Source organism: Lepisosteus platostomus, chromosome 11, assembly GCF_059453375.1.
Source record: "Lepisosteus platostomus isolate fLepPlt1 chromosome 11, fLepPlt1.hap1, whole genome shotgun sequence".
NCBI classification, from domain to species: domain Eukaryota; kingdom Metazoa; phylum Chordata; class Actinopteri; order Semionotiformes; family Lepisosteidae; genus Lepisosteus; species Lepisosteus platostomus.
Genome location: NC_142621.1, coordinates 28,217,024 through 28,238,807, shown reverse-complemented (window position 1 = coordinate 28,238,807; position 21,784 = coordinate 28,217,024). Strand labels below are relative to the sequence as shown.

The window sequence follows — 21,784 nt, the reverse complement described above, 5'->3', positions numbered from 1 at the left end:
ACTATATATATGACCTTTAAATTATTTTATTATGAATAAGATAAACGTAAGAGGAAGTAATGCACCATGCCGTTCTTTCAATATTTTATTTTTTTCTCACGAAAGCAAGATAACATAACTTAATTTTGCAATATACACTTTTGTCCTAACAGGACAACACATAAAACATTTTAATTGACACAATGACGGTTGTTTTATAAATAGAGAAATCCAAAATGAAACACTGTAAGTGCATGTACTTCTTCGTTTTGCGTAAAAAAACGAAAAGAAAACAAAACTTTGGTCGGTCCGTATTGAAAATGTAAAAATCACATTTTGTTGAGAAGATAAAGATACATGCGTTCACAGTCTAACACATCGCACCATGGGTAACATTCATCACTGCCGTTACACCAAAAGTGCAACGTGAACGTTTTATAGAGGAAAATAAAAATACGATGAAAAACAAACCATAAACCTGGCTAATTTAAAGATGCAAATCCAATTAATAATAAAAAGAACACATGATTGTAAAGACATACTGTAAATTGGAGATTGGCATCTTATGTATTGCCTTTGCCTAAGCCTACTCGATGTTAATCGCTGAAAGCAACGTGCGGCGTTTCAGCTTTAAGCTTGCTGTTGATGTGGCAAAGAAATTAAATTGTGTCTCTATAATACAAACAGTTCAACTGACATCTAAGCACGCCTCAACATACAAAAAAATATAGCCAGCTATCGTTTAAATTCAACAACTTAAAATTTATTTCCCAAATCAATACAGGCCATTAAAAATGCCTGGAAATAAAATTACCTACAAGCTTTTTTAAAAAATGGACAATTATTAGTTTGAATTAAAACCGGCGATTGCAATAGTTTTAAAAAGCATTCAGTATATTATGTGGCTGGAAACACACTTAGTAGACGTATCAAAATCTAAAAATGTAACTTACAGTAAAAAAGTAACAAAGAAACACAAGCGATCTATTAAGACCTCAAACGGTACTTACTAAAAATTGGCTGTTTTTTTTTTAAAGAAACTGGGTGGTAATTCGACGCGCTTGTATGTTGAAGTTGATGTAATGGGTTATCGAAAAGTTTCGATATTTAATACAAAATGGGAATGTAGTTTATATAAAAAAGTGTATTCCCCTCGACATCGAATTATTTATTTCATATACTGTATGTGGCAGTGCGTTCCTTGACACTAGGCGCACGTTTCAGCATTTCACACAAAATTGATGATTGTTGAAGCTGCCAAATTAAATTCGTATTGAAAATATCAGCTTGTCAAGCAGTGAGATACAAGTTACATTGGGGCCATTTAAAACTGTCGTTCTCCCCTTTTTGCATGAACGTAAACAGAAAGAAGAATTAAACATGAACGAAGAAATTGTCATTCACAGAACCTGGAGATTCTTCCTAGGTCAAAACATATTAAGAGGCTTTTTAGGATAATATGTTTTGTAGTTTCTTTCGAGCGCTTCAAAAGGAAACAGTATAAATTTGACTTGCCAATAAACTAGGCATTCAGCAGTTATTCTTGCAGAATCAATTTGTGATTGTGCTTTACAGTAGCCCACTACTCTGAAAATCTTCAGTTCCTCAGCGAACAAAAATTAAACGATTTTTAAAGAGGAAGGCAATCTGTCTTCCGCCTTATAAAAAAATAAAAATTTTCAACATCAACTATTTTCTCGTGACTTGGAGGATGTTTCATTCTACGTTATCTTAAACAACGCTTTTCAATATGTTGCTTCACACACAAACGCAAGTTTTAGATTGGAACGAGGATTATGCTGAGTAACTACGCTCTCATCGTCACCATTATAGAACAAAAACGAATGATCATACATGAATTTCAAACTTCTCAATGGATGTCCATGAATTGATCAGATTTTTCCCTTAAACCTAAATGTGACATGTCTCTGTGGCGCTCCCCTTTTAGTTTTGCAGGCGCATATACTCCTCAATCCATCTCGCTGTTGTCATTCTGTTGTGCGTTTTAGCCAAGTCACAAGCAGTCTTTCCCTCCAGGTTCCGATGCAGGGGCTGGGCCGTCCGCTCTATTAGGAATTTAACAACGTCCAAATTGCCTTCCCTAGCCGCAAGGTGCAAAGGCAGATTCCCCTCTGTGTCCTGGATGTTCACGTCGGCGCCGTGCTCCACCAGAACGCGCAACGTGTCCTCGTAGCCGTCCCGGGCAGTGTCGTGCGTCACAGTAAGGCCGCCGAGAGGGTCTCGCACGTTGGGATCGGCGTTCGCCCGCAGCAGGACCTGGGCTATGGAGGGGTTGCCAAGCTTCATGACCTAGAAACAGAAAGCACGTTAATTATTAGTTGCATAAAACCAGCATATTATTTATTTTGATTTTGAGTGAGCCAAGTGAAAATAGCTTTAAATGCAACAATAATAAACACATAGGTTTAAATAAATATAAGTAGGGGCATTGCAAACTATTCTGTTTCTGAGCACCTTTAGTCTAATTACATTGGCAAAAATGCAGGTTCCGAATACATACCTAAGGCTTGGCAACTTTACCTGTGTTGCAGTAGGCAACCAAAAGACGTTTGATGCAGTAGGCCCTAAAATATTCCAGACTGTGGCAATTTTATAGACAATTTGAAATACTCCGTGGTTTAAGGTCAACAGCATCTTTCGAATTTCGTAGGGTAGCATAACTTTACTTTCAATAAATTGTTTGACCTCAGTTACGGAGCCGATACAAAGTTATTTTCCATGAGGATGCGAGAGTTGGGGCAGAGCAGTTTTTCGGCTTTTAACGATTCTTTGGATTTAAAAGTTAAACATAGAAAAAAATATTAACAACATTAATTAAACCGCCATTTTAGAGTCGCACACTTTAAATTTTGTATCAGTTTTTCAGAGTAACTTACGGTAAGAGTTCTTTGGTAAACTGCTCTTATAAAACTCCTTATGATTCTGTATTAGATATTGTATAAATGATATATCACAGTTCTTGGGGAAAACGTGAAATAGCAAAACTTCTCTTAAGATATATTTAAGTTTAATATTTCATTATTTTAATTCCTATTTTCCATTAATTATTATCATGTTCTAATATGCCATTTCACAATGTATAATATTCTGTAAGAATGCAATGTCTCTTTAATAAGATCTGACAAATTTTAGCAGGGTGTGTTTTTTACAAATATGTGTGATTTTGTAATCTCAAAGTTTTCTCTTAAAATAGGTATGTGGAAGGAACAAGTGGCTCATATAGAAACTGTAGGCCTATTTGCAATTCTGTCATTTACAAAGGGCCAGAATTATTTTTATTATTGTACTTAAGATATCTGTAAATACATACTTAATACATTTATAATTAACAATAGGGATAATGTATCTGATTTTTCCAGCTTAGATTTAAAACGTACTTTACATTAAAACTGCACACCAGATCTATGAAGTAACATAGGTTTAATTATGTTATGCTTTAAAGAATCCAATTGAAGCTCACACAGTCTTTGGTAATTACTATTGATTTTTTCATGTAAAATGAATGACAAAAACCTGCTAAACAAATGAGTTTCTGTAAGATAACTATCGTAGAAAATCATTTTGTTTGATAGTTGCTCCTCTATTTTCCATAGGTTTAATATGAAAGAAGCAAACTGTTTAGTAATTTAGATAGGACTGTATAATACATAAAATACTTACAGTATATACAGTAAGACACTGAATGGAAAATTAATGTTTTTTAAACAGTCTTAAATGTTTTCTACAAAATGCACATGGCCTATTTTACGGGCTATAACTAAGCCTCTAATCACCCATCTCAAACGTTTTTGCACTGTTATATGTGCAAAACAATAGTTAGATAATTGCAATTTCAGTTGATTCACTTCAGCAGGCGTTATCAAGTTAAATGTTAAAAACAGATGCTCTCAAAAGCAGTAGGAGTATGAGTTCACTATGACCTTAGCCTCCTCACTCCTATTGCTTATAGGTGGCAATACGGGCCCTGTGCACATTCAATGGACCATTCTCCTCCAAGAATAGGTGCCAGAGAGAGCTAGTTCTCCAAGGAGGCTAGTTAGGGAACTTTGGGATGTGCTGGCAATACAAATACTGAAAGTAAAGCATATGAACATCACTGTTAGCACCAAGACAGTCCTGGCCATTAACACCTACTGTAAAGAACATGTGGGAGGTACATTTATTTTCTACTAGAATCATCTCAATAAGGATGTGGGTTTGGCTATGCAATCTAGTTCAGAGAGACTGCATTCTCCATTTTGGCACCTGTATCTGGGTAACACTCCAGCAGTTTTGTAACGGTCGTTTGACTTCATTGTAATCTTCAAAAATTGTGTCCGGTATTCCGAAAGTGAGCATTCTCCTAATTCTGCCTTTTTTCTTCCTCTGGGTACCTTGACATCTTGTGACAGCTTTCCAAACAGTAAGAATTGAAAATTCAAACATACTATTAACCGTTACTTTTAAAAGTATTCTACTGAAAGGTAAGCAAGTCAGTATTCGTTATCCTGACATAATGGATTATTGAATGACCATGTAATAACTGTTAGGCCTTAGAAAACTGAAATTGCACCTGAAGAAATACATGTAATTATCATGCCTGTGAACATTTAATCTCCAAACAGAGAAGAGCTGGCAGTAAAGATTCACACGTGCATTATTATCCCTTCAGATTTAGATGTATTTCTGTATAACAATACTGCACTACCAATATTGTTATTTGAAAAAAAGATTGACTGCAAAAATATTTCTAAGTACACTAGGCCTCACTGTTTGAAAGCTGTAGCTATTAACTGAGATGGTTTATGCAGAATTAAATAATACTGTAGCTGTCAGTAAAAAAAAGGACAACCTATTATAGACAAATGACAACGATTCATTGTTACATTCATACAATATAACCTAATACCAAAATTCCGATATTTCAATTTAAATACAACACTGATAAAAGATAAAAAAGGCAGTGTTCAGTTTAAAATGAATAAATCTATTAACAGCTCAATATGCAAAGTCGTTTGGAAGTACCAAGATACCATGAGGCCTACTATTGCCTACATTAAATCTTGACAAATAATTTGAAAAAGGTATCTTTTTTAGTTCTGCTTTGGTGCACTGAACCGATTTTCTTTTAGTTTTCTCCACATTAGCCTGCCTAGAGCAAGATAAACACTCTGCCTTCAATGTAACAGAACATGAACGAACTTAAAGCATTTGAAGTGATATACACATACACTTCTGCCCATCGTAGGGAAGGGGTCTAATTTTAAAACAGGTTAATACCACTTAGTTGCAACCGTTAATTTTGTTTTCCTTTAAATTGAAAAAAAAGAGGATGTGGATACTCTTAGTTTACATCATATAACCTTGTTATTATAAATGAAAAAGGAATGAAATAGTACAATTGCAGGCTGCACAGAAACATATTTTGTCCATGCGTTTTTTAAAATATACTGCAAAAGCAAGTAGGTAATAAAAACAAATGCAATTAAGTACAGAATAAGATTATTCAGGGCGCTAAATCTAATGTTTGTGGTTCTCAGAAGGAACAAAAAAGGATTAAGTAGCCTATTCTATTTTTTTTCCATAACATTATCGCATAAGTCTTGATTATTCTGCAAAGCAAGACTGAGGCCTGAAAATAAAAAGTAGGGCTTGATCTGTTTAACTGGCAAATTTAAAAACGTTGCCCCTGGAGTCTCTAAAATGAAATGGGGCCACTACATTGAAAACATGCTTAAATTGTTCTTGGGATTCCCCTGTAGAGAGTTCAAAAAGACAAGCTGATAGCTGGCCTTTTCTGCCAAAGCCTGAAAGGATAAACATTTGTATGAATGTATGACATTATGTATTTTTAGACAGTGCTTACTGTAAGCTGAAACATATTTGAGAAACAAATGCAGTTGCAATGTCTTCACCCTTTACTTCAGATAGTCTCCCTTCACCCAATACTGGTGAAAACTACACTTTTTGGCGCTCAAAAAGAAACAACACAATTTTGTGGTAAAAACCACACCGAAAATACAACATGCCTTTCTACTACAATCGTGTTGTTTTAACACTGCTTTTTGTAAAAAAAAAAAGTATTATATTGGCAATTGTCAAGAAGAGTCTTTTTCCTGTTTGTAAAAAAAATTGTCCTCAAAAATTGTTCTTGAGTGCACACACACATATATACAGTACATATGAACACAAACATATGTGTATTTGTGTATATATGTATCACTGCATTCATTTATACACAGTACATGCATAAACATCTATATCAAGATGGAGAGTACACACACTTTGAATTTACATTCCATGGTTTTGGAAATAAAAACCAAAGATTGGAGCAAATCTGTCCTTGAAATTTAGTCTGCTTTCCACACTCAATTTTTATTTAAACATATTTTTAAAAGTGTCCAGATGCCTAATTACATTGTTTATAAATATTGGATAAATACAAAAATAGGTATTACATACTACTATACAAGTATAATCTGTAGGCCGGTGTAAAATAAGGATATGTGGTATTGCTATTTTTTATATACAGTAGCATCTTTCTTTTTTGTTTCCAATTTATATATAAAACATTAGGTCTACCAGAGTTTGTCTGATATGTTATTGCTGTTCACTTTCACAGGCTTTTGTATAGCTATCGAGGTACTACTCAGCTTCCAAAAACTAAAATAAGCTTAGGCTGTTTATATGTTTTGTTCTGCTGAATCGAACCACAAAACAACAGCTTTTATGTTGGTAATGTGGTTACAAAAATTTACTTTAATCTATTACTAAACTTTGGATTCTGTGTGGCATAATCAACAAAATAATGTTAAATTCTCTAAGTCTACCCTCGCACATACAGTACATACACATTTAAACACACCTTTCTGTACAATTAACTCCTGACTGAAAAAGACAAAAACATTTTTAAAATAAGTGTCACTGAGACCTATTAATTAACACTGGAAACAGTGAATTGATCAATTAATATATTTTTAGCTAAGGTGACCAGGCCAATAATTTATGAAATACTTAATCTGTTTTCTCCTCACTATCTCACAAGAGTGAATGGGGAGTAGTGTTTATTTATTTATCTTTTGAGTTCCGTTTGTTTACATTTTGCGAAACGTTGATTTTTACTCTGGAATGAGGAGTATTTTGGTTCGTTTTCTATGTTTGAAACTGCGTTTGTCATCCGTAAATTTGCAATTCGCAGTGATAGTGAGTTTGAGGTCTGCCACATCTCTTTCAGTATTAGCGCAGGACAGTCCCTACTGTTAATTATTCTTGTCTGAGTTATCCAGTGATTATTAGAAGTGTTTTAAAATAATATTACAAATGATACGTACCTCCCACGGGTTAAAAAACCTGTCATAGTTCCAAACTGATATCCAATCAAGATAGGAGATAAATGCATTCTGCTTATTCATAAAAATAATTATTGTCTTCTAGTCTATCAAGCGATATTTCACACTACTGACTGTAGTTATGGCCTTTACCTGAAACTAAAATTATTGATAAATATGTATTTTTAAAAATTCAGCTCCCCTCAGAAACCGGGGGTCAGGTTTCCATTCCAGAGTGCAGAAAAAAGGAGGTTGTACTCTTATTTTTTAAAGTGAATTAATTCTACTTGTTATCGTAATATGGAATAGAAGTTCTCACATTATTAATTATAAAGATATAAATACATATTCAGCTTAGGCCAAGCCGTAAAGTATGTGCTGTACAGAACGGGTTATTTTTACTGTAAGGTATCAGTCCGTGGATCGAGGTACTGCACATAAATGAACAATTAGCAAGGCTGCTTATTCTAATTAATATCTCAATGAAGGTCGAACATTATACTTTACATATATATGAGCTACATGGTGAGAGATGTAATAATATACTGTAGGTTTGTGTGTATCTGCAGTTAAGGTCAGATGAGTATACTGCCTCCTTTTTTTAATATGGGCAGTTACCGAGACACTATTTTGCGACGAATTTTCTATAGTTTTACATACACGCCGAGATTCCCAAAGGCTAGCCTTTTAAAACATATTCTTACTAACGTAATCTGTCTTTCTTTTATGAACAACAGACTATGAACACAACGAGACCGTAAAAGAAGCCGAATTAGTAAAAGAATGATATGCGATGATGCAAAATGCGAGTATTTGACGTTAGTGATTTTCGCGGATTTCGAAATGCCCAGGGCTGGAAAACCGGACTCGGATGGAGCAGCTAACCACGAACGAAGAAGAAAACAACGTCCCACGTTAAGTATAACCTCCACTATCTTTTCAGCAGACTGATAATATTGTTTTCTAAAGACAATTAAAAACATCTTAATTGACTTCATCTGGAACAGAGAAAAGGGTATTTATGCCTTAAAATAATCATTCATATTTCAGATACGTCACGAAGCTACCTTTTGCTAAGGGTGTCAAACATCTGTACAACGGTGCATCCTATGGACCGAGTCCCACAGCAAAATTACCGCGTCTTTTTTTTAACTAAAATGTGCAATTTTGTCTGAAGAAACGCAATACCAACCTGCAAGGCAGTCCTGCCAAACTCATTCCTTTCATTTACATTTGCCCCCGTTTGTAATAACATTTCAACTTCAGTTAAATCGCCCCTTGCAGATGCACTGGCAAGCCTGTTTGCTTCTGAAGAACCAGCCATTCTTTATGGAAATAAAAGATTTGAAAAATATTTTCTTGGGAAAAAAAGTTGGGTGTTATTTGTAACAGTACGCTCTGCTTCTTTTTTATGGTAAACCTATAGTGACGCGAGCCACCAAAAAGGTTGTAGTAAATATTGAACAGTAAAAGAAACTGGGCTTCGGCCAGGGTCCGCCTCCCTTTTTAACACCATCCCACAAACACAATCCACTTCATTTTTACATCAGTTCGAAAAATCGGGATGTCCAGCCATTCCAGAACGAGGAATACAGATCTATATTTTTTCACTGAGCATCGCTCAGAAAACAAATCCATCATTAATGCCCTCGGAGACGCTCGGTCTTGGTCGGGTTTAGGAGAAATCCCTTCGTACCCGGATTTTCTGCCGATGACTCCGCGCACTGTTACTGCTTAAAATAAATTATTATAGACCCTAGACCCCAGATACTTGACATCTCCTGTAGTGGTTTCTTCAGAAAACCCGGCTGCTGGAAAGACTCCTCTTAGCTTATCCGTATTTGAAATCCAGGAATCGCTTTTTCTTCTTCGGAGAAAAACAACAAGGTGACAGATAAAAGATTCAAACCTGTCACCACGCGTTTGCAACCGGGATGCGCAGAGGTCGAAAAAAATGCAAAATTAGCTAGTTGGTGTCGAAAGATTTAAAATGTTATTGTGCCCACCAACGTATTGGTCGGGTTCAAAGATGATTAAAAAAAGTCCCGGCTTCTGAGCAACAGTCATGAAGTGAGCTACATTTAACTCATTTCACAAACCGTTTTCTGTTTGAAAAGCGCGCTTGGCATTTAAGGTAAGTTCCTTGAATCGCCCTCAAAAATGGTATTTGCCTTTCACAAATCCAAATAGGCAAACGCTGTCATACAGGTGCAACCCATATTTCGGTTACTGTATCCCAAAAGCGATCAGTTTAAAAATACAGGTAGTCACATCGCCAGCGGCCGTCCACACAGCATATCCGATCATAAAAGAGCATGGTTTTAGTTAAACCGGTCCTTTTGCAAACAGTAAGTACGTTTCAAAGCCAGTCTTAATGCAATTCTGGACTGAAAACAAAAATGGGGAAAAATAGGTCTGTTTCTGTTTAACGAGTAGCTGTATCCAATGACATCTTAAAGGCTGTGTTTTCAAAGTTTTGTGCAAACTTCCCGCCCATTTTTGTAACTGTAGAAATAAGGGTTGCTCAAATGCGTCCTGCTTTCTTCATTATTGATGAGAGGTTGTTTATTTCGGTTAAAAAAGGCAACACCATGAGATCGCGGCAATGCAGTACAGTATCTTCACAAAACAGGTACGGTATTGTATTCCTCCATCTCGGCCCTTCCTTTTCGCTTTTTAAAATTTGATTGTAAAGCCATCTCTCTGTAGTGATTTGTTACAGAAACCTAGTACCTTCCTGCCTTTGTGTCGTATCAAGGACCTCACTCGCATTAACGCTGATCCGCTTGCCATAACCTTAAAAGCATTATTTCAACACTGATAATATTTGCAATAAATTTCTGTTGCTCTCCCCCCTCCCCGACCTCATCGCAGTTCCATTTGCCAACCCCACCTTTTTGCGTAGTTTTTTTTTTAACACGAGTGATTTTTTTTTGAAAAAGTGGTTTGTTGCTGTTCATTGACATCACTCATTTTTGAAAAGAGGGAGCTCCTCCGACTCTTCCGCCCACACAGCTAACGAACAGATCAGAGGCGGGGCTGACAGATACAGTCGCTTCTGAAAGAGCAGGGGGAGGCGAGCTGGGACTGGACCGCTCTGTCGTCGCTCCGGCTTCTACGGGAGGGGGCAGGGGCGATAAACCTATCTGACCAAAGCCACTGGGACAGGATTTTGAATTAGACGAAAACCGTACCCAAATTCCACCTCTGTAGAGATCAAAAAGTCACATATTTCATTCGCACCTTCAGGTTTTTAGCTTTTCGTTATACACGGACCAAGAAACATCGTATACAGGACTTTTATCAAGAGAGTCATTTACATTCTAATGTTTTGTCCTTTAAACTCTATTACCGGTATTTTAAAAGTATCGGTAACCTGAAAATCATAGCCAAGACCCTTGCGAAGTCTGCGTCTTCGACTTGAGCGCTTGCGAAACTGTTTTACCGTTATGTGTCAGTCGTATTCCCAGGTCAAATTATCTACCTTGCTAATAACGCAGCTTTCAATTTCTACAAGGCTTATCAACTGGTACGTTTGGCCAATAGCTGTTGGGAACCAAATGGAAAAAAGAACGAAAATAAACGACGCCACAGACCGTGTAAGACTGGAATTATGAAAACGATTCGCATTCATATCTCACTGAAACGATAGTGATTATTTTTAAAATTTCTGTTACTTTGTGGTAATTTGGCATCTCAAGATAAAGATAATTATACATTTACACAGCGAAACATATATATACTTTCTATCAGCATTATGCTGGAATCAAGCGTTCGTTTTTCTCCATAGTGACAGTACTGAGCTATATAATTAACTCGCCACGCTACATCTAATCTCATTTGCTATATGCCTTTTCAAGAAGGTTATACACAAACGAGCCTTTTTTATTTTATGCAGTTTAAATATGAATGGTGTTCTGCTCCCACAGATGTTTAACATTAACCAAACTGAACACGAAAACCCCGTAACAGCGTACAGTGTGTTGGCTGAACGGTGCGCTCCCAAGAAATGCAATTAACGCAATCAGGTCTGCAAGTCCTTCTTGCCCCTGGGCCGCCTCCACCCTTGTATGTCCAACATGCGAGTTTCAAAGGCTACAGCAGACGACAACCAAACAAGACAAGCAAAAACAGCAGTCATGCAGAGCACGTATAGCAGATAAAAACTGGACATTGTGGCAGAGCAGCAGTCTGTCGTGAGCGCCTGCCTGCTGTGTACTCAAGCAGCGCTGCGCCCTCTGTCTCTGAAAATGAATTGAAATATTTTCTTTAGATTTTATAAATAGCGAGTGCCGCCTTGTGAAACATATGCTGTACTTTCGCACCAAAACGTGTGCTCTGTCGATTGTGATCAGAAATGAAAATGATTGTACTACATAAAGAAGGAGGTCTTGTAGTGAGATATACACAATGTATCCTCCAATTGAGACAATAACAGTTAACTTGACTGTGTACAGCAAGTTTCTCATGACATGTAGTCAGGGTAAATTAGTGGCACAGTGACGACGTCATGATGACAGATTTCAGAAATTAAACAGTATACTATACATTTAACAATCGGGATCCCAGACAACTGTGTGGGTCATAAGTGAGACAGGGCACTTAGGTCATTCTCCTTATTCGCAAGGAAGGCAGAGACAGGGCACTTAGGTCATTCTCCTTATTGGCAAGGAAGGCGTAGGGGTTAGGGCACTGGGTTTATAACTGGGCAGCTGTGGATTCAGGTCCAAGGTAGGGCACCTCTGTTAAAATCTTGAGCAAGGTAAGTTACTCAGTAAAATGCACAGTGTAAGCTGGGGTTGAAGAGGTTGATAAGGCCCTCTTGAATGGGAATATAAGCTATTTCACAAATAAGCAGAGGCTTTTTAGCCCCACTAGACCATTCGATAGTTAGTAGCTGATTGATCTAAGGGTCTCATCCAGACGTTTCTTGAAAGAAGCCAGGGTATTGGTTTTGACAATATGGATGGGTAGCTAGAAACTGGAGCACCTGAACCCCCCCCCCCCCCACACACACACACACACAGAAGTACAGGAAGAAAGCGTGAGTTGGGATTGAGCCCTATGAAAATGTGAACAAGGAAAATTACCTTTGTTACAATGTTATGGAGAAGGGAGACATTCTCTCCATTGGGCTCTCTGAACAGCTACATCCTTTTGATGATTTGTAGCACAGACATTTATGTTTTACCATGAAAATTTAATATAATCATTACAAAAGGAGGGAATAATAATGACACCTCATATATAACTTATTTTATCTCAAATAATCATAAAGTTCTTCACATGTAATTAGGGACTGACTTCATCCACCACTGAAGTGCAGCACCCTCAGGGGTGGAATACAGCAGTGGTTCTGTGCCAGCAGTTCACTACACTGCAAGTAGGGAAGAGAAGTGATTACATTTCTTTGCTGATTAAACATAACATTTAAGTACAGGCCAGACTGAATAAGCCAAAATGGAAGATTTCCAGGGAACGGGTATGCCTGGGGATCCTTAATGTCTGGTATCTGACAGGACTTCGTTTTCCATTTCATGAAAGCAGATGCTATTTATTTCATGGTGATAAACAATGTATTTTTTGCCAATATAAAATCAAGATGATGATTCATTGAATATGAGTTTCAGTGCTGTTCTTGCATCAACTTCCATAACTCGGCCTCGTAAGAGTTCCTGAAATGTCAGGCAGGCTGCAGTGATTGGCATGGACGCTTGTGATGTGGACAACAGGGATCAACCAGCGCGCAGTCTCCCTGGCACATCAGCTTGACAGCCATCTGGAGTGAGCTAGGCAGGCCACTACACAGGATTTCAATGTGGTATATATCTCGCACACGAGAACTTTCTTCTCTCAGCAGACTGCCACCTAGTGGTCCACCAACAATCAGCTTTGCTTAACTATTTTGGCCCTGAGAGGAGAAGAGGCTTTCCCAGAACATTTGAATTGTCAGTAGTAAGTTTTCCAAAACAAGGCATGTTTTGCAGTAAATAGCCCTGACTCTGGCCTTGACAGGTGATTTTCTACACACACAATATGTTTATCAGTCAAAAACACACATTCCTTCCTTACATGCTTGAAAAACACCTGTGCATAATTCTACTGTATGACGGTCTTACTCTAAGTACTGTACATGACGAAAACGTCATTAGGAAAAAATGTCGTTCATTTTGTTTTAACGAACAGTGCAAGGAATGTGGAACAACCGGTGATTGCGGATCTACTGGTTCATAAAGCTCTGAACCTATATTAAACAGCACATTGTTATTATTGGGATCACCTAATTTTGAACTTGTGTAGAGTTTTGCGCTGTTAACTGAGTGCACTTCATATCTGACGTGGCCACATTCCAACTCGGTGGAGAGTACTGTAGTGCATGTGTGTTTCTCCTCTTTCGAATCCAATAATATTTATTTTCTATATATAACATTTTAACCAATCGCACCTCATGCACAAGTTCACCGTGTAAAGAGGGTCTGATATGACAGAGGTAGAAACTGCGAAACTCAACTTGTTTTGAATTTTTTTTATTTTTATTTTAAAGTGTTAATACCCTCTCCCCAAAGAGTGACGTCAAACCTTGTGTGATATAGGCTTTGTGTGCCTTTATTTTTTGTTTCGCAGTATTATTATTCCTCAGCCTTGTAAACAACTGCACCAAGACACTCCAACGAAATTGTCACATAACGCAACAATATCCTTGCGTTACAATGTTTTCATATTGGATTTAAAAAGTACACTATCTCTTTAAAAACTTTCCATCAACGCTGCCGAAAAGCATTTTTTCGTTTTGCCGTGCGACGTTTTTTCTTCTGCCGTAAATCAACTGGAGAGGTGCCTGTGAGCACATAAAAAAGGAAAAGTGTTGGTTCATCAGAGGCTGAAACCCACAAAAAAAAGATCCGGAATACCAACGAAACTGCGGGATAACGCCGCCGTTTTCACCTTCCCTGCCTGCGTAGTCCCGTTCCCCGGGTGGGCTCGGGTAGTTTTTGTGTATTTCCGACGGCATTTTTATATGAAACCTTAGCCCCCTCCCCTCTCCCCTCCTGCTTTCACTAGAGAGAGATAGCCAGTCACTGCAATGGCCTCCGATAGCGGTAGCAACATGGACAGAGAGATGATTCTGGCTGACTTTCAGGTGGGTTTCCTCTTTGCACGGGTTCCTGTACGTGGCTCTTAATGCTCGCCGACTTGTTTAACTTGACATGCTGTTCCTGAAAGGAAATGCCACACGTCAACAGCAGCACAAGAGAGACAAGATGCTCTTGTTCAAACAGAATAGAACCTGTCACATTTCAAACAACAACAACACAAACACACGCCGGTCTGGGTTTCTGTAGATGAGGTATAGACACTGTTAACACATTAGACGTGATACAGGAATCGTACTGGTTGAGAAGCTTACATGGCTTGTTAAAGAAAACCAATGGTTCCATGAAGTTGAAAAATAAATGAAGACTTAACATTTTGTTTACGTTACCAGGTCTGAACGTAGATCTTGAACTCATCAAAAAAAATTGCTAAAGGACAGTGAACTTTAACCCAAATAAAAAAAAAAACAGGTTGTTGTGGATGTTTCACAAAGGCAGTGCCTGAACACTTTTCATACTCCTGACTTTAACAAGCTGTCTGTAAAGCTAAGAAAAAAATAAAAACTATCCATTTGAGATCTACCAAAAGTGCTTTGCTGATGGCTGAAGAAAAATATTTTGATCTTAGAAGAGGTCCAATTTTAACTCTAGTAAGGCACTAATGGCCTAGTCCTGCAGCATTTTATGCAAATTGTAGTTTTTATAGGTCTTTAAAGATCCCGTTTAACCAGATAAGAAAATGGCTAATGCCTAAGAAATAAGGGATTTTAAGGGATTTAACAATGCACCCAGTTTGACAGACTTGCCTTTCTGAAATCTTTTAGATGTTGCGGTTTGTTGCTGCCAAGTGTGATTGTCACCTTTTCATTCAGAAAATACAGTGAGAACAACATCTTTTTAATGTGAGCTTAGTAACTGTAAGATTTTAAATGAGTAGGGATGAATTAGTGTGATTTGTGTATCCTAAAACAATATTTTTCTGTATTTTCACTTTTAAAATTAATTTTAAGATCTTTTGATCTCAGAAGGGAAAATTCTAAGTTTCTCTCTAAGATGTTTTATACAGCAAATTTATTATTTATATATAAATCATTATCATAGTCTTTATATTGGAGATTGAAATAGTAATTTTGTTGACAAACATTTGATGATATAAGGATATTTTTACAGCTTCTTTTCCTGCATGTCAGGTGACGCAACATGCAGTCTTGCTCTTCCCAGTGAGTTGGTAGAAAGTTTACATAAGTGACAGTCTGGTGTTTTGTAACATTTAACTCTACCTTCATTCTTTCTTAATGTGCTGTAGCTGTTCCTGCTGGGATTTTCCTGTGTACCTCTGTGAGTAATTGCCCACTGTTATGAAATGATGTTTGTAGGACACATGTGAGGAAGGAACTGAGGGAAACAAATGTTTCACAGGCCGGAGTGTGCTTCAGAGACCTGTGTGCTACTTACATCTTCCTCCTGTACTCTTCCATGGAATCTTTGTGCACCTGGTTCTGCAGTAGTTGATTTCCATGGTAGATTACAGTCTAAAAAGGTGCCACAGGAGATAAAGCAAGTGAAATTGTAGGCTACATCATAAATGTTCAGATGAAGCAACATGGTTTAAACCCATTTCTTGAGATGTAACAGTGCACTGAGCAATATGCAGTACCACTGACTGCAGATTTGGTAAGCATGATGGAGTTAAGTTGCGCTGGCATAAATGATTAATGTGCAATATCTTAAGTAAGACCAGAAGGAATTAGCAAGTTGGTATTCATTACGTTTATAGTCATGAAGCCATTTACTGAGTAGACTGCTTCGGGTCAGCGATGATGTGTCTCCTGATAACAGTTTTACAAATGTCTGAAAGTGGCCCTTCATGCCTGTGATTATGTTTATTATGCTGATATCAAAGCCTTTTGTGATGCAGCTACGTTTCTGAACACCATGACCGCCCTTTTACTACTATAAGGATTTAGAACGTTTTTATAGGTTTTGCAAATAATCCTGAGTTTGAGATGAGCCCCCTACTTAAATATATTGAATTGTCATAAGATGAGCAGAGGAATGGCAGTTAAAATAAAAATGCAACACCAGGAGTTTTTTAGTGTAATTAAATCTGTGTTCTGTGGGCTGGGAAGATTTAAGGTAACCTGGTTATATTTGTGGTATGACTGGACATGAAAACCTAATTCTTTGTGAAGCGTTTATTAAAATAAAGCTGATTTAGGAAAACTGGAATATATTCAGTCAGAGTAGTTTTTGTTTCTGGTTTAATTTTGACTGTTGGCTGAAAGATACCTGCTTTTTTCTATGCTTCATACACAGACATTCATGGTAGCAGGTTTTAAGATAAGATTTTTTTTAAGATCACTTTATTGATCATATACAATTTATTGTATTGGGAATTTGCCTTTTTGCATACCCCAACATGCTCTCCATGAGACACACAGACAGGGAGCGAAGCTTGGGATCAGAGCGCAGGGTCAGCCTTTTATATGCGCCCCTGGAGCACTTGGGGTTAAGGGTCTTGCTCAGGATTCCTCTGCTGGCCGCGGGATACGAACTGGCAACCTTCCAGCCACAGGCGCAGATCCTTAGCCACAGAGCCACTGTTACTGATGGAAGTGTGCTCATAAGGTATTGTGAATGTCAGGAGGTTCTCAGAAAATAGTTTTATTTTTTTTAACCAGTTCAGCTTTTGTCTTTTTGGTCCTACTTTTTAATGGATAAATGTAAGTGGAAGAAAATCATTTAGCAGATTTACTACCCTTTCCATATCACTTGAATTTACAATCTCATTTTCACTTGACAGACTATGATAGACTGAACGGAAAAACAGAAGTTTAAATTCAGCCTAATTTTTAAACCCTTGCAGATGATCAGATACTAGGATCTTATGATGAGCATTTACAATTATCTGGAGTTTAGTGAATTTTGTGGAAACGTCCATTTGTCAGTAAAGACTGACAAAAACCACATATTACATGCGAGAACCTGCCACCTAAATCTAAAGGCAGTTTTTTAATTCAAAACAGTGTTCTATTAAAGAATCATCCAGGCCTTTGCTAAAGGACACCATGGACATACACCATGTACTGTAAAGTTTTGCAATCTCCAAAACTTCTCATGCTGTTTTTCTGAGTTTCCACATTGTTGTGCAGAAGGTATTTCAACTGTTTGGTCATGGAAGCCATTCAAAGTAAGAAGGGATTGTTAAATATGAGGCAGGTGTTTTTTAATGTATGTGATGGGATTTCTGTAGATAGAATTCAGCTAGTGGAGTAACTTAGTTGACGTGCAGCAGCTGTAACACATTTCTGTTGTGCTGAATTAGCTAATCCATTACCCAGTGCACCAGCAGAGAAGGACTTCTTATGCTGAAATTTTCCTTTGCAGTTACTTTCATTACCCTGCTTGTATCTATTTAAAAAAAAAAAAAAATAGTAATAGACTGCAGACTGCCAGAAAATACATATTTATAAAATATACCTCATCACTTATTTGCTTCTTTTGTTGTTGTTGGCTTCCTTTGCTCACCTTATGAAAGATTGTATATGGAAAACACATGCACAGGCAGTCCTCTGCTTGAAAGTCAAGGTCTTTTTGAGATGAGCTCTCTAGGCTCTGTATTTATCACCTACATAGTCTTTTTGTTGCTCTATAGTTTTTAAACTTTTATGTCCTTATTTATTCAAACCATGTTCAATTTTATAAATACGTTTCTGTCAGTGGAAGTTCATGCAGTACTGATATAACGTTGAGGGACAAAATCATTACTGCTAGGGTTAGCATCTTCCTGTTGGCCACTTGTATTTCTGAATGACAGATGATGGTGAAGGCTTCTGGGCAGAGCTTACAGTTGGCACAGATGTAACGGCTTGACAGAGTGGATAATTATGTGTAAAAAGTAGTCACTTTGGAGTGTGACTTTGAGAACCCATGGCTCAAATTAGAGCCTGTCTGGGACAATAGTTGATATTAGATTTGCTATCACTAGCGACATTGTCAGAAACTTCCATCATCAAATGTATTGAAAGAATTAGCTACTGTATCCCTCTTTGCATGTCAGTTTGTACTTGATGTGTAGAAGACAGGAGGGAGTAAGGGGTTCTTTCAAGGTTAGTTTGAAAGTCATGTCCAGTTCTTTTACAGCAGCCAGGCTAGGATAGGCGGTCGGAACTTTTCATATCCTTAATGTGCAAGAAAACAGCTGAGGTACTCTGTTTCAGATGTCACAGGCCAAGAATTAACTCCTCAATGTGCTCTATCTGTTTGTTTGAAAAGTGGTTTGGAGGTTAATTATAATCTAACGTAGGATCAGAGTGAAAGGGACAGTTTGGTTGGGAAAGTACTGTATGATGTCCACAGTAAGCGATGGGCAGTTTCCCTAATGTTTGTCCACAGCTGAAAATAAGGCCCTTACCTTTGTTACCTGACTGACTGTGAGACTTGCTCTCTGGGTACACAGAAATCAGTATGGCTTTCTGGCTTAGCACTGCCTTGTTTATGGAAGACCATCAATTAAAGCAGCCTTTGTCTCAAAGTCAAGGAAGTCTTTCTTTCCTCCTGAAGAAACCATTCTCATTTCATGCTAAGACATTTGGTCCTTCATGATGGTATCTTTGCAAATGTGAATTGAGCTGTTAGTAAACAGTTTTTCCTGCTGATCTAGCAGAGAAAGCTGTTACTGTAGAGGCCTGTATTTTTAACAAGCAGAATGACACAGCTGTTTATGAGGTCAACAACTGACAGCTTAGCTTGCATGGAACGTGCATGATCTTGTGCTCAAATGAGAATTCTAAGGGACAATAGGACATTACTGAGGCTTTTCCTACTGTCATTCACATAACACATGATTTAGGGTGGTGTTTGTGTTAGGGTTGGTTTTTTGTTGAGTGTTTTGGGTTAAAATGTTTCTGGAAAATATGGAACAAAGCCACTTCCCACAGATCAGTATGGCCTACAGTAATATTTTACAGGAGAGTCCGTTTTTTTTTTGCAAAGTAGGTCGTAATCGTGTCTGAATAATACTATACAAATTATTTGATATACATTTGGGGTTATATATGTGGAATTCTATAATTTGTGTTCCGGCTTGTCATGGTAAAAGTCTCTAGTCAAACGCAAGGAAAATTCAATGCAGTTTTCCTGGAATAATCCATCATTTCTGCGTTTTAAGGTCGATGGATTTAAATCCTTTCTTACTCGTACCCTCCCCAGGTTGAACAGGCAGATGTACTGTATTTACAGGACCATTTTCATTCCTAGGGCGAGTCTCTCAAGCTGGGTCGAAAACAGCCCTGCAGGTTTTCCAGTGTTGAAATGTGAATCCAGCAGGATTGAGCTCGCCCGAGCCACAACACAAACACAGCCATTGCTTCTTTGTGCTCCTCACATCTCTGAACATGCAGCCGCCATCGCCGCCATGAGTTCCTGTGGGAATGTGAGAGTTGAAGTCGAGTGACACGATGTTGCCAGCCCCTTGTCCGTAATAAACGGGCCTTCTTTAGCACACAGACACACACAAAATAGTGCACAGCAATAAAATGAACAGGGAAGGAGTGACCACAATGCTAATTGGATCGAGCCTTGTTGTTGGACCATGGACACTGATGTATTTCGTCCTCTTCTGTGTTCAACCTGGGAGGAAAGCATCTGCCTGAAAGGATCATAACGAACCCAAGGATGAAAATCATCCCGCACTTTGACTGTCAAAAGAAACGGCAGGTAATTTTGCTGAGTCGAAAGTAAAAAACAAAGTGGGAAAGGGTCTCCTGTCTAATAGGGCCTAGAAGGATTTCAGCTTTTTGCACTGCCCCAGGGGTATCTTAGGATGCCAGTACACCGCAAGTGCTCTGTTCTGGGTCTGCTTATGTTACAGGGATTTCCCTTGGAACTTGACAGCAGTAAGATCTAAGGCAACCACACACAGACAGTTCATAAAATCTGTCACTGTACGTTCAGCTCCCTCCCTCTGAAGTCCTTGTACCTTTGAATGATAGTGATAGTTCTAAGACTGGTTTAAAAACATGCATGCTGGGCTTGCCTTTATATCACATTTTCAATCAAAACAGACCTGTAGCATTTTCAGACTTATTCTTTTGAGGTGTTCTGGTTTGCCCGGCACCTTTGCTTTCAGATTTCCTTTTGCTTTGTCTCTTATTGCGGTTCTTGTTTTTCAAAGGTGCCGCACACCACTAGTTCTTCTTGGGCACTCAGCGTTCTCTTTAAAGTTAAGATAGAATGAACTCGACACTGAATTTTACAGCGTGGACAGCTGCTCTACTGTCTTTTCCTTTTCTGCTGGGAAGGAAAGCAGGTTTGAATTATAGTCTTTATTTAGGAGTCCGTTTGGGTTGTGTGGATTGGGCAGAGCCCCCAGTCAGCCTTATTTCAGGAGTGCTCTGCAGATGGAAAACTTGGCAGCTTTTACACTTACTGTATCTGTTGAATACTTTATTTTACCTTCAATTTTTTTTCCCTAAAATAATGTAGAAAACAAAGCTCTGGCCTTAGTTGTGACTGACATTGAGTTCTTTTTTTATCCTATTTGTATGTAAAGCATAGTTCAAATGAATTGTCATTGGAGCTGTTGCCTTTTGGAATCAGTATTTTTCCCCACACACCTGTAGCTGTTTAGGTCTGCATTTGCCTTTCTCACTCACAAACTAGCCAGATTTCAGTAGTTCTATCAGGGCTGGGAAACGGGAGACTACAATTTGGTTTTTTTATGAATTAAAGTCTGGTTGAATATTTGCAGTGGCTAGTCTACAGACCATACTGTCCATCCTGTGATGACCTAGCACTGCTACTGTATGACTAGAGACAGAGCATTTGCAAATGTGCAATGACAGAAGTGAAAAGTCTGTAGAAGTGGCTGTTAATGCAATTTAGAATGCTTTCTGGAAATAAAATGAGGACTATATCAGTGGTTTTGCATTTTGCTTACTTAGCAGTTCTATATTCATGCCCCAGGCTCATCAGAACACCTTTCTCTCTTTCATTTTGATGCTGGCTACAGGTGGAGTCTACAGCTTCCCCTCCCCCCTCTGTGGGCATGGGGTTAAGCATTACCTTTGTTAAGTTCTAGGTCATTGGTTTAGGCATGGGGAGGAACATTAATGAAATATATCACACTTTGCAATATAGGGTTTCAGAAGATGCATTGCACAGACATGATTTTGTCAGCTGCTGGTCATGGGAGGCTTGGTTGTTGAATAACGTTAAAAGAACATTTGCACTATTCCACCAGTGTCTGGGGGCTTTATTTGGGCTTTCATCGGTGCCTGGCATGGTGCTAGCAGCATTGTGCAGGGAAACAACAGACCTAGAACCTGACCTGTAACGTTGGTCTGGAGCTAGAAGCAGACAGCGTGGTCTTTCATTGCCTTT

The 21,784-nt window shown here is 38.1% G+C and overlaps 2 protein-coding genes and 1 long non-coding RNA gene across 4 annotated transcripts in view; 1 reads left to right on the top strand and 2 right to left on the bottom strand.

Moving 5' to 3' along the window:
- Positions 1 to 67: 67 nt before the first annotated feature.
- Positions 68 to 10,313, bottom strand: cdkn2c (cyclin-dependent kinase inhibitor 2C (p18, inhibits CDK4)). The gene is made up of 2 exons (XM_088598999.1): positions 8,500 to 10,313; positions 68 to 2,289 (listed from the first exon to the last, which is right to left on the bottom strand). Exons 1-2 carry the CDS (start codon positions 8,629 to 8,631, stop codon positions 1,924 to 1,926), a joined length of 498 nt encoding a protein of 165 aa, XP_088455125.1. The 5' UTR covers positions 8,632 to 10,313; the 3' UTR covers positions 68 to 1,923.
- A 3,582-nt stretch (positions 10,314 to 13,895) lies between these two features.
- On the bottom strand, positions 13,896 to 14,828 carry LOC148652336 (uncharacterized). Its single transcript, XR_015925297.1, has 2 exons — positions 14,716 to 14,828; positions 13,896 to 14,524 (listed from the first exon to the last, which is right to left on the bottom strand). It is a non-coding gene; the product is annotated as an uncharacterized LOC148652336 (long non-coding RNA).
- The window catches only part of faf1 (Fas (TNFRSF6) associated factor 1), a 150,818-nt gene continuing 142,977 nt past the window's right edge, over positions 13,944 to 21,784 (top strand). The window contains exon 1 of one of the 2 annotated variants that reach the window (XM_088598997.1): positions 13,944 to 14,448. In XM_088598997.1, coding sequence (XP_088455123.1) covers positions 14,392 to 14,448 — 57 coding nt within the window. In that variant the 5' untranslated portion in view covers positions 13,944 to 14,391. Of the gene's footprint in view, positions 14,449 to 20,062; positions 20,120 to 21,784 lie in introns of those variants that run through there. The other variant, XM_088598998.1, reaches the window with a different exon arrangement.

Bases quoted from the DNA above. Each gene is read 5' to 3' on its own strand.
- cdkn2c (XM_088598999.1), bottom strand. From the start codon at position 8,631: ATGGCTGGTTCTTCAGAAGCAAACAGGCTTGCCAGTGCATCTGCAAGG. The intron at 2,290-8,499 runs GTTGGTATTGCG...TTCTGTTTCTAG, and splicing joins TTGGCAGGACTGCCTTGCAG to GTCATGAAGCTTGGCAACCC.